Here is a 13173-nt window from a genome sequence, read left to right as displayed (position 1 = left end):
TACGAATATTATTACAAAAACGAATTTATTGATTTAATGGTCCGTCACTCAACAAACAACTGACCACCATTTACTATATTTGACAGATATGGATGCGCAATTTACGCGCCTATTTGACCAGATAGCAGCACTAACTACTTATTAACGAATGAGTTTTTAAAATTGCCGCGAATTCTTATTATAACGGTTTATGTGCATTAGCGGTCAACTACAGGTACATGGTCAACTACTGGTGACTTTACCCCTACTGTATACATAATATATTGTACAAATATTGAAATTCGTAGGTTTTCATTTTTGTTCAAAAAACGAAGGTAATTATTTCCACAGGCTTAAATACAGATCATTTGTTCCTAAACCATTCATATTATCAACGAAAGTTTGAGAACTTTAATATTTTTAAACAAAGATAGTATGTAGCTAGTACAATTATGTAGTTATTTTATAAAGATATTTTATATTATTACTGCTTTGGTGTTCTAGCCGTTTATTTCAGTAAGTATCTACATATTATGTTACTAACTACTGGTTACGTACGGAAAAGAAATTAAATATAACGATATATTATGCTCCGTACATAAAACGAGGAAATAAAAATTGAAGAATTAATATTGAAATACGAATACACATATTACTTATGATAGAACATTAAGTTAAAATTATAATTCAATATCTACTTAAATCATAAGTTTTAAAGTTCCTGTCAAATTCAAATATTATTTTAATCTGTTTTCGCATTTTTGTAATTTCACAGAAATATGGCATGAGACTGAAGATTAAAAGTTAAAACGGCCTTTTATCACCTTCTAAGGAAGCGAAATGGGCGATGCCAGGGAAGTTGCATTGGAATTGACTTTCACGGCATAATTTAATCTATAGGAACGAAGCCGCCGCGCTGGTGAAAAGAAAAGCTGGTGCTAATAATGCGAGAAAAACCCAAATTATGTATTTTCTTATTAAAAAAATATAAAATAAATGGTCGTTTTATCTACATTCTCCACATCTATATAGGTAAGAGTTTGAAATGAATCATTAACGTCTATGGTAGAGCGGATAGACCTATTTACAATGGTATTTATGAAAAATGGTAACCTATGGTAGCTTTCTTAAATTTGACTCAGTGACGGTAATCACATTTTATGATATTTATTATAACACCAAATGAGAATTGAGATTTCGTATGAAATGTTTACTTAAATAGTTATTACAATTTTTGTTTGGTAACGTGAACGTCTTATTGTTTAGTGGTTACACAAATATTTTGTAAAATAATAAATCAAATGCACAGCAAAATAAATAAAATGGTAAATTATTAAACCTAAATGAATCTAATAGAGAACTTATTGTAAAATTAACTAAGTTTTATAAATAAAGCGTTTTACACTCGACTACAAGACACTTTACTTTGGTTTTTTCAATAGACTTAAATTCACTCATTTTACATTCGTTACGTGAAACAGATATATCTACACATCTAATAATAATTATTAATTAATATACATACAAACACCATTTACTTAAGATTAATTATACAACATTTCAAACACATACAATCTGCTGTGCAAACAATTTTTAAAATTTCACTTGTCAAAAGTAAATATTTGTACTAACTCACACCGAATTAAAAATATATAAACACAGTCTAACTCGTGGAATGGTTATTATTTATTAATAAGATACTTTTACATCTAGTTTTCCTAGATTATTTAATATTTTAATTATGAAGAGGCAGTTGTGTCGATAACGCGAATAATTTTATTTAAAATTATATGCGTACCGACAACCCCAATTATTTCGAAGAAAAAAACTATACGTACCGTTAGACTTGACTAGGAATTTAACGCATTGAAGTCATAAAAAATAGAATGCATATACATATTATAATTCCTACAGCTTATTGTAAATATTTACTAAATACTTATAAGCTTATTAAGGAAAAGTTCCAATGGACGGATAGCTGAAAAAAATAGCGATGACCACGTAGTGTCTAAGATCTTTATGGCAAAGTACATTATTAGATACGTTATAGTAAAAGGCATTTTAAGGCACTTATTCAGAAAAAAAATGGATCCTACTAGTTTACATAGTTATACATATTAAATATTTTGTTACACACTTTCTAGAAGCAGCTTTTATTTTCTGTTAAAGTTCCCAGTACCCACTAACTCAATAAATGCAATGATGGCAACAACAATTAAAATGCTCTTTGGTTATATTTATTGCTCTCCGGGACAATAGATATTTTTGTTTTAAATGCGTCAATTAAAAATATGTTATATGCATTGGAAAACTTGAGTTTAAAAATGTTTATTTGAGTCATAAAAATCTATTTAGTTAGTAACAAGTGGTGCTAGGGAGGTGGTTTCCTCTCCGTAGTATCGGTAACGAGCTGTCAAGTTTGTATTGGGAGTCTCTATTGCATCTGAATGCTGTGAGTCCCGGTGTCGGCGTAGGTCCACCTTTCGCTGGAAAGCTTTGTCGCATAGACCGCATGAGAAAGGTTTGTACCCCGTATGTTTACGCATATGCGTGATTAGGTTTGAGCTTTGGCTGAAAGCTTTTGAGCATACGACGCATTTATGGGGCTTTTCACCTGTAACAAACAAACATATACATAGTTTTATAATTTAAATCAGACAAGATTAATGAATGTATTGATACTACTCAGGCAATTTTGCGATCATAAACCGTAATGTACAAAATAGTTTGAGGATTTCATAAGAGAAGTTGAAATATGATAATAAATAAGTACTAGATCACTGCACTAGTCGGATATCCAATGTACATATATGCCGTCACGTACAAACAAATATATTATATTCAACAACTTTAGAAAAGTTAGGCGATCATAGATGCAAAATGCTCTACGATAGAAAAAATAACATTAAGTATCAAATTTAATCTAAGTATATGCATACGAAGTAGTATAATGTAAATGTAGTATAATGTATAAAAAAATAAATTATTGCCGCTTATCCAGAAGCGAGATATAATCCGCAACTGTATTTTTTCTTTTTCTGCAACTTTACTTTTATAAATCCCGCAAGTTGCTCTACCCATAGCGAAACTTGTACACCCCGACTACAAGTAGGTAGGTATGTATCGATACATACGTATAAGTACATAAAAATTAATTTGGAATCTTATTGAAAACTCGAATGCGTTTAATAGAACAAGATTTAAATCGTCTCTTTGTTTGTAGTGTGATCGCACGTGAAGGTCTGCGAAGGCTGAGCAGCTAATTGCAGGCCAGGCCACATTTTGGAATATTGATCATGAGGTATTTATCGGGTGGACCAGTACCTTGTAAGGTTACTGTAAATCATTCGGAACTATTTGCAGACGTGACGAGATGTCTCAGCGGAGACAAATATGTCCACATTGCTTTTTTGCATAGTTAATTCATCTCGTTGAAGTTTCTTGAAGTGGTTAAATAAAAATATATTATTTTGAATGGTTGACTACAAATGTCCCTGATGCTGCTTTATTTGGATCGATAATAGATTTGGAAGGAAAAAAGATGTTAACTAAATACCTTAATATTGTGTGTAATTTCGTTAATTAAATTAACATATAAGTATATAACGCACACAATATGATACAAAATTTTTGTTAACGAAAGTAGCGCTAGAGCTAAAGAGTTGTGGTGATCAAAATTAAAAACTTTGTCCTTTTATTATTAGGCAGATAGACATTTTGAGTCCAGTAATTTCAACTACATAAGTCCTTCTGTTAGTAACTGTATTTACCAATGTATATACATATAACGATTAAATATAGGTACAGTAAATTCTTTATATATCCAAAACTGATAAATAGGACCGGAAAACAGAACATATTAAGATTTAATTGCGACCTCATTGAAAATTGCTGGGATGGGTTGCAGTGAGGAGCGTCGCCTATTTTTTGCTCATTGGAAATTCATTAACGCGTCGTACACTGGCAGCGATTTGCCGTCATGCAAGGTAAATGCGCTGCCTTGTTATCAATAACATTCATCGATTTCGTACTTTTATTGTTATTGATATTGTCTTGATCTATAAAACATTCATAATTCGCCTTAAAACGTGAGTAACGGAACATAATGAATGGTTTTTGACTACTATAGTCCAAGAAAATGTAACGTGCTAAATCAGGTGTTAAATGAAGGTTTATTGACATATTTTTTTTATATTTTTGAGTCGCTATCAATTAGATAAGACATCTCTAAATGTGCTACTACCTATAGAAATAGGTAGGTACACAATAAACCTACTTATAAACATATATGTATAGTAAGGAAGATAAACCAGAGCATTTTGAATATTTCAATACATACATAGGTAGTTAAATTCCCTATTTTTCATCAAATACCCGTCGTCGAAAAGACACCTTGTACGAGCAAGGCCCTTTACTAAACTATAACACTTACTAAAATCGTTAGTAAACTCAAATTATAGTGACCGTTTTACGTAACTTTATTTCTTGTAGTGCTGTAATTTAGAATATTATCTTCAATCAAACGAGTAAAGTTTCAAAGTGTGTATTACAATTTTGTCAGTGTTACAAATTAGAATAATTTATATGCGTTGTATCGAAGTAAATACGTGATAATAGGAGTTAATAATTATGGTGTTTTTAATTACAATTAAATTACCTGTATGTATGTAGGTGTGTTTCTTCATATCCGACTTTTGATGGAAGCGCTTGCCGCAGTATTGGCACGGGTACGGCCTGGTGTCGGAGTGAATGAGGAGATGAGTAGATAGGGTGCTGCTGCGTTTGAAGCATTTTCCACATTGCTTGCACTAAACAAAACAAATACCTAGTCATTAATATTTTTTAGATATTTTTCCTAATAAAGTTATGATTACTAATTATATCAAATATAATTTAATTGTGCCTACCAGAACGTACAAAATCTATAAATGTCTAACATTTTTAAAACTTTTAAAAGACTTCAGAAATATGAAACCGTTGTAATGACGTTGATTCAATGTAAAAATAAATAAAAACGTAGACATGTAGATCGACGCTGGCTAATAATATAATAATTACAGGGCAGTTGAAACCCCTTTCTTCGCTGTTCTTTGATTTTTCAACCCGTGTTAAACTTTCCAAGGCAGTAATTAACATTTGTCAATGTATGATTAATACTGGGTTTTAATAAATCGTATTTTTTACAATTACGGATAATTACGAAGTATCGATTGAAATTGTAAAACAGTTAACTCTCAGCAGGCGGTTATAATTTAAAGACAATTGAAACCTCATTTGCATACTTAACAAACAAATTCTTTAGCCGTTTCTTCCGAAGATATTGTTACAAAAGATTCAAATTTTAGATTTATTTGATCAGATGTTGTTAGAATTGAATAGAAAATCACCTACGGGCTACGTGTTATGACGCAATAAATAGTAGATCTATACTAACATACCTACTATTGTTCAATGGTATTTCTTTATTCAAATGAGTAAATATAATATGTAGAAAGATTTAAGAAGTTCAACTCACTCATGGAACAGGTTACGTACGTATGTAGGATTTTTATTATAAAATATTTACTAAATTCTTCATCATAACTGATTATGGGAATAAAGGCGGTTTTTTAAACAATATATATAATATTAGGTATATATTATATTTTCCCGGCCGTCGCTAAATAACGTAACGTAATTTCTATGTGTAAAATGGCAAAAACTATTAAATAGCTTTAATTATTATGCTTTGTTCATCTTGTATGTAGGTAGGTATATACCACCTGTCCCGCGAAATTTTGGAGGGAATCCTTTAAAATAACGGAAAAAGTAAGTATGCCGCTATTAGTCGGGTGGTTAGCCCGTTAAGTATGCGGCAAATGATAACCGAACACAAATCCGAGTAGCGGCCTGTGACAGTTGGCGAGGCAGCTGCCTCACCTCGCGCCTACAAAAACTCCTAGTTTTTTGATAGCCTTTTTATATCGATGCATTTTCTTATAAACAACACAGGTGCTGGCGAGGGTGAGTCCATCCACATATGGTTATCAGTATTTTAACATGGACTGAGGTTTAAAATGTTTATTAAATAATAATTTTTTATTAGATATCATGAGGTCAAATATAAAAAGATATGAAGAAAATTTAAGCGAAAACAATTTTTTATTATTGGAGCTAATAAAAAAAGTACTGCGAAATAAACATTTTAACTCACAATGAACAGAAGTTAAAAAAAAATTGGAATTAGTTTAATGATTCAAAAAATGTGTGATTTACTAATATTGACACAATATGTATTGATGTTTTGCCTGAATATAGTATATAAAAAACAATATAACAAAAGGTACCCAGACTTCGTTTCGCGTCGCTGTGCATGATAACAATGTACCTAAATACTGAACTTATCATACTTTGACGTAGAAAGTATCCGTTCTATCAAAACAACTTAAAAATATTTAATATTATTCCTAAAATAGACGTGTCAAAAATGCCACCCGAAGAAACGAACGTATTAAAATGCAAGAAGATGTTCAAAGGCAGTGTGTAGCCTCGAATAGCATAAGACGTGCGACTTGTTTCGATACAAGAGTACTTATTAAGCCAGGGGCAACTTTTGCTATTTGATTTGTAAAAAAAACCGATACTGGTTTGCTATTTAAAAGCATTTTGAGCGGAAATTGTACAGTTATCCCGATCTCGTTAAAGGATGTCGCAATTCATTGACCGTTCCCTTGAAGTTTTTCTTTTTTTTTATTATAGTGATAATTAAATGACAACAGTACATACCTGAAATGATTTTTCAGTCTTGTTTTCATTTTTGAGTAATAATGAAAAGTTGATGTCTGCCGCAGGGGGTGGGAATGTTTGATAGGCGGGCGCGGAGGGGCAGCGACGAGGCTCAGAGCTGGAGATGTGGTCTTCATCAGGACTGCTGCGACAGCGCTTGACCAGTTCCAGCGGCACGTCACCGTCGTCCTGCGCGTCCCAGCGTCCCGTGGAAGAGTCTGTGTCTCTGTCTTGCTCTCGTTCGCAAGCACTACCGGGCGACCATATTTGACGATTTTTTGTCGATAAATTTAAAGGCAGCTCTTCTTCGTCATCTGAAACAAATGTATTGTTACCCTTCACAGTTTTCATGCGATCATTTGAAAGTCAGTCGGGTCATATCGGACGTCTATAATTCTATGAGTGTTCATGAAATCTGTACAGGTGCGCTGGTATTTGTTGATTGCGTCATGTCTACCTTTACAATACAATTTAAGATATGGTACCTAGTATGCAACAATGAAAAATAATTCTTTTTTATTTAATAATTATTTAATTAACATAACATTTAAAAGAAAAAAGAATAAGCGTTAACGTTCTCTGTTTAAAAGTAAATTGAAAAAGTTAAAACGAAATCAAATGTTTTCGAATCTAGGTCCTCCTCATTAGTTATCTATAGACTATATCGTACACCCGTAACGTGTCTTTTGAATAATCAAAGAATTTATGTAGGTACGGTATGCGGTGCTTGTAAGACGGTAGGTACACGATTTTCCTTGGCGAATTGGAAACATGTAACTTTGCTTCGCTCATGGAGGTAAACGACATGTAAACGACGTCGTATCAGCGCTGCGAGTTATTAATCGCTGTACAGCACTGATAACTATTCTAATGAGGGAAACATGAGAAGTCTTTAAGGAGGCCGAGGTGAAGTTTTGATAGAATATATTGTCGTCAACGTTTCGTAATTCGTCAGAACTTTTTCAAGTAGAACTCATGAAACACAGAATGATTACATTTAAGATATCAGGTTTTAACTGACTACAAGCAAGGTCACCTACATTGACGTCAATATTTCGATAACACGCTTAGCATCTTTAGTTTATAATTCATGCATTTGGTAATCAACAATTATAGGTATAGTTTTCTAATAAATATTATCAAATTACCTTCTCGTGGTGGCGTGTGTCTCATATGGTCGAGAGGTGGAACAAAGTTGGGTGAAGCTCGTGGCAGCAGTAGGGGCCATACTCCTGCGCCGCCGTAAAGCGCACCCAGCCCGCTGCAGTACATCAAGGCCCCGAGCTCTATTTGAACGCAATTAAAAATAAAGTTATATTTATACCGACGATAAAATGCAACTTATTAAAAAACGGTTCAATAAATAAGAATATTCGTGTTTATTTTAATTTTACCTGTAGCTCTAGCATATTGCTTGAGTGCTCTCCCTGCAATTTCAATGTCTCCCAGTTGTAACATGTCTAGTCGGTTATGTGAAAGGGAATCTGGGGAGTGTAGTGGTGACTTCGTAGATGTCGGCGAGTGAGGAGACACACTCCGTTCGGGGGACGGGAAACGCTGTGCCGGCGGCGATGAGGCTTGGAACTGCTCTGCCAGCCGAGACAGAAGGACGTGGCGTGACATCCTGCAAAAATAATAGTCTTAATACGCGTTTTTTGAATTCTTATTACACACTTACAATTCGGTGATTCTCTTATCAAATAAAAGACGTCATGGCAATGCAGTTTGTTAGCGCATTTTGCAAGGCATGGCAATGCAGTTTGTTAGCGCATTTTGCATATACATTTTAACTGTAATATACATTTAATTAATAAAACGATGTTTCTATACATTACAAACCATTTCACTTCCATTGTGTTCAATTGATTTGCGTGGATATGAATATCAAATGTATATTTGCTAAAATGTCGATTTAAAGCTTAATGCAAACAGATTTTAAACAAAATTTTATGAATATATCTAAAGACTCTAAAGACTGCATTCATGCATTTAGTGGTCGATATGTCAAAACATCTGTGTAAATATTAAATAATTTGCATTTAAAAACATAGTTTTCAAGATTTAATTTTTGGTCACGCTACACAAAGCGAACGTTATTAATGAGCAATCATGACATATGTAATATGCGACGTACAGCTAATACTGATCCTACAGCAGTAGTGTACGAATACACCTTTGTCATCAAAGTTATTACGTGACCATCACCATTAGCGCCCATCTAACTATTTGTTGACAGCTCTCGCCTTGATTAATCCGCTCAACTGTTTGTCGACAACGAATCGTATTAAAAGCTCAATCAAGTAAATGAAGAATCAGAATAATGAAAGTGGACGGTACGGTGCGGCACCCGTTGCGTACGCGCATTAATAATTCACGATATATCGGACTGAAACAATCTTCATTAGACTAAAAAGCATTAGACTTCACCCATCGTGTTTCTAATCCATGTCAAATAACACAAATATATTAAAGCGAAGGTGTGTTGGTATTAGGTTATTACTTAACTGACCGACTAAATCAAAATATTACGATCACAATCATCGGGAATGAATTGCCAAATTTGTAATTAACGTTGGGGAAATAATTAAGTGACAGAGGGTGATATATATCTGACGAATCCACCTGTATTAACGGTACCTTTGTTTGTCGTAAAGATGTTATCATAATTAAGACTTGGGTCCGATTGATACGTCTACACGTGTAATAAATTCCTAACTAACACAGAGTTTACAATACAAACAGCTGAATGCAATTGCTTCAAGCTATTACTGGTAATTGAGTAAGGAGCGTAATGCGAGGGTTGAGTGTCGCAATTTTTTGTTCTATTAAAGCAAGTTTTCATTAGGTGGTGAGTGGCAATTATAACCGTCGTGTCTTACTACTCATTTTCATAGGTAGATATAGTGTAGTGGGAACCGCCAAGTGTTCCCTTGAAGATTCCAACATTAATTAATTTATCAGGCCGATATAATCTTCAACGACCTTTAGGAACCCATTATGTATTTTCAAAATAAAAAGAAAGTTATTGTAAGCCACAATCTGTAAAATTAATTGGCTCTATATTTATACTGTAAAAAACCAAATCTCTATATTTTTGTGAGAACTAAAACATATTTTTTCATCGAAGTTCCTAATACTTAGCGTTACTTTATATCTAGGTATTGATTAACTAGCGATCCGCCCTGTGAACGAGTACTTCCTGAGTATTCAAATAATTGAACAAACAAATACATAAATTCTTTGTTTTATATTATAAAAAACAGATTAATATATTTTTTACAATTAGATACTTAGAAACATACCTTGAGACTTATCGTTACTTATATTGACCAAAATAATTTAATTGTTGTAGATTTAAATCATTTATAGAGCTTTACACCATTGCTCTAACTTTATAAAAGCATTTCCACTGATAGGCCTTCCTTACTTTGACTTAAATTTTTTATATGATTTTTTGATTCACAACTAATACTCATAGAGCCTGTGTGAAATTCTAGTTACTAAAATACGGTAACCTATTAAAAACTCGAATTTCTATTACCCGAATTTTAAAACCCCGAAAACGGTTGTTAGAACTTTTAAAAGACAGATGTAATGAATGACAAATTTTTAAAATTCCTTTTTTAATTTCCCAGATGAATCAATTTCCAGATGCACCAAAACCAGATTTTTAAAAAGTATTTTTTTGTTTCCCGTATTCTCATAATACAGATCTCATTATACCAGATTCTCAGAATACTTTTTTTTGTTTCCCATCGTACCATTTTCCAAATAAACTATTGCCAAATTTTCATAATCTTTTTATTTGGTTCCCATATAATCGTATAACAGATAAACTATTGCCAGATTTTCATAATCTTTTTATTTGATTTCCATACAATCGTGATTATACCTTTACTATCGACTGAAAATAAACATCGTCAGTAAGTAAATTTATTGTTTTACTTGTCCATTACAGACCGGTTTTAGTGTCAAAGTCGACTCAGTAGGTTAGGTTTGAACTACGACCCCCACGCTAGAACTGACTCGCTATTGTTTTACTTGCCTATTATAGAAAGGTTTAAGTAACAAATTCGACTCAGTAGGTTAGGTTAGGTTTGAACTGTGACCCCCCATGCACGAGCCGAGCGAGCGAAGCGAGCGTGCCGCGGCAGCGGCCGGCGAGTGCCAGAACCGACTCGCTTTTGTTTTACTTGCCTATTACAGAAAGGTTTAAGTGTCAAATTCGACTCAGTAGGTTAGGTTAGGTTTGAACTGTGACCCCCCATGCACGAGCCGAGCGAGCGAAGCGAGCGTGCCGCGGCAGCGGCCGGCGAGTGCCAGAACCGACTCGCTATTGTTTTACTTGCCCATTACAGAAAGGTTAAAGTGTTAAAATCTATTCAGTAGGTTAGATTAGGTTCGTGCTGCGACCCCCTGGAAGGATTTCGTTTTGCTGGATATCGTTTATTTTAATTTAAAAAATCTGGACATTGTTTGTCTGGATATCAATTAACTGTATTTCAAAAATTTGTGTTTTAAAAATCTGGCTTTCGTGCATATGGATTACGGTCATCTGGATTTTGTGCATTTAGATTTCGTATGTCTGGAACTCATTCGTCTGGATTGTAAAACGTCGTACAAATAAAGAAATGGGCAAATGAAATTCGGAGTTGCGATTATATGGCAAACAAAACTTCGAAATTTTTAAATTCGGGGTTATGAAAAAATGTCCAAACGTTTTCTGGATTATGATATTCGGAATATTAAAATTCGAGATTAAGATAGGTAACCCTAAAATACCCGGCTTGGGGCCCAAAGACGGAAAAAATACTGGGTTCGATTCCGATAAGATTGTTTTAACAATGCCATGATTCTTTCTTGCATTGTTAAGTGGTAATAGATATTACTTATACATTCAATAGGTAGATACCTAATTAGTAACAAAAATAAATAAGTTGTACCAAATGGGCCGTGGGCGTTTCAAACCCAAATACATTTTATATTTAATTTAATTAATAATAATTTTTAGTTTTTTCATTTATCTACTTTTATCCGAGACTCATAAATATCAAATGTTGTGTAAAACATTTAAATTTTCACTTCAATTTAAAATAATGACCCCTGCAAGATTCACAGGATATAAAATTAATTAGGTAAACTAACAAAATTAACAACAATTTTGTATAAATTGAAATATTATGAAAAAAAAAAGAAGTTAAAGAAAGAGTGATATACCTAACCTTATTTAAAAATATTAAATATCTTGATTTTAAAATTAAAAATATTTTAAACGAAATAAAATAAACGTAAAAACACTAAAGAAAAATTGGGCGGCAAACTGTTTGACTTGTGTACCTACCTAAGTGTTTAAAATCCTCATAATTTCAAATGCAGTAGGTATGTAATCAGAATTAAATCATAACAATAAAGTAAAAGGTTACTAATAAGTGGTTATTATTATATTAAGAAGCCATTGAAACATTGAAAAGGTAAAAATCTGAATTAGGGCTTACCTTGGGCGGCAAAGTTAATCACTGCAAGTTGTCACTGAATCACAGTAGAAATACACGATTTATATTATTAAGTGTTCTTTGTTCTCAGTTTGAAAGAAATAATCATGGTTTAGTATTCGTAAATACTAAACAATGTGTAACCGGCGAAGGCAGTGCGCTCGTAAAGGCTGTGTACCTATATAGGTTGGAGAGGAATACAGTGTACGGTGTATCGCGCTCGGCGCCTGGCACCTGACTGAAATAAGGCTCGCGCGCCCCGATCTACCCAACTGCTCATCCACAATAGTTTTTTTCAACTTTGCCAACAAAAAACAACAGGTCTGGAGGCTACGCAATAAAGAAATGATTTGATAAAACGGCTACTTGACAGGTGACTCGCGTCGCATCTTCACATACATTGGCTAATTATTACTTGCACACAGCTAACTACGCTTAAGATATGCTGAAAAATGTCTTTACGCATACAAATGTGTGGAAATTAGTAGTTCTGGCCGTGCGACATTAAATTTTAGTCATTAGCAACTGTTGATTGTTCATAATAAATCACAATAATTGAACGATGATAGTCAGAGTTGTATTAAATATTATGTGTAGGTATTATACAAGTTTTACAAAAAATGATACAAATTGAAATTACGTATCTACACTTTATTAAAACTGCAATCATTTTTTAATCAGAATGGATTTTGACAAATTGACGAAGGGAAATAATTGGAGTAAAAATGTTTGATAAAATAAAATATTGATTATCATTATTGAGTATGTCATAACATATAATTCAATTAATATGGAGAAATAGTTTTTCGTAGGAAAGATAAAGCTCAGAGCTCAGATTTGTTTAGAGTACGGCCCCGCCCATCCGGCGCGATTGGTCATATGCTAGCGTTGGGCGGAGCGTTGCTTAGATGAACTTAGAAACAAAACTGCTTTTTGA

The 13173-nt window shown here is 33.3% G+C and overlaps 1 protein-coding gene across 1 annotated transcript; it reads right to left on the bottom strand.

Moving 5' to 3' along the window:
* Window positions 1-252: 252 nt before the first annotated feature.
* On the bottom strand, window positions 253-12590 carry LOC149910327 (uncharacterized). Its single transcript, XM_090112470.1, has 6 exons — window positions 12240-12590; window positions 8139-8368; window positions 7893-8030; window positions 6745-7058; window positions 4637-4787; window positions 253-2593 (listed from the first exon to the last, which is right to left on the bottom strand). Exons 2-6 carry the CDS (start codon window positions 8365-8367, stop codon window positions 2331-2333), a joined length of 1095 nt encoding a protein of 364 aa, XP_089968596.1. The 5' UTR covers window position 8368; window positions 12240-12590; the 3' UTR covers window positions 253-2330.
* Window positions 12591-13173: the final 583 nt, after the last annotated feature.

This window comes from Colias eurytheme, chromosome 2 (assembly GCF_061535395.1).
Source record: "Colias eurytheme isolate Ceu_HAF_F1 chromosome 2, ilColEury1 Martin Lab GWU primary, whole genome shotgun sequence".
NCBI classification, from domain to species: Eukaryota; Metazoa; Arthropoda; class Insecta; order Lepidoptera; family Pieridae; genus Colias; species Colias eurytheme.
Note: the sequence above shows the minus strand (reverse complement) of the source record. Positions and strands in the feature narration are given on the sequence as shown.

Excerpts from the sequence above, each read along its gene's own strand:
- LOC149910327 (XM_090112470.1), bottom strand. The coding sequence starts at position 8,367 with ATGTCACGCCACGTCCTTCTGTCTCGGCTGGCAGAGCAGTTCCAAGCC. Across the intron at positions 8,031-8,138 it reads GCAATATGCTAGAGCTACAG|AGCTCGGGGCCTTGATGTAC; the intron begins GTAAAATTAAAA and ends GCGTTCAAATAG. Across the intron at positions 7,059-7,892 it reads ACACACGCCACCACGAGAAG|ATGACGAAGAAGAGCTGCCT; the intron begins GTAATTTGATAA and ends CATTTGTTTCAG.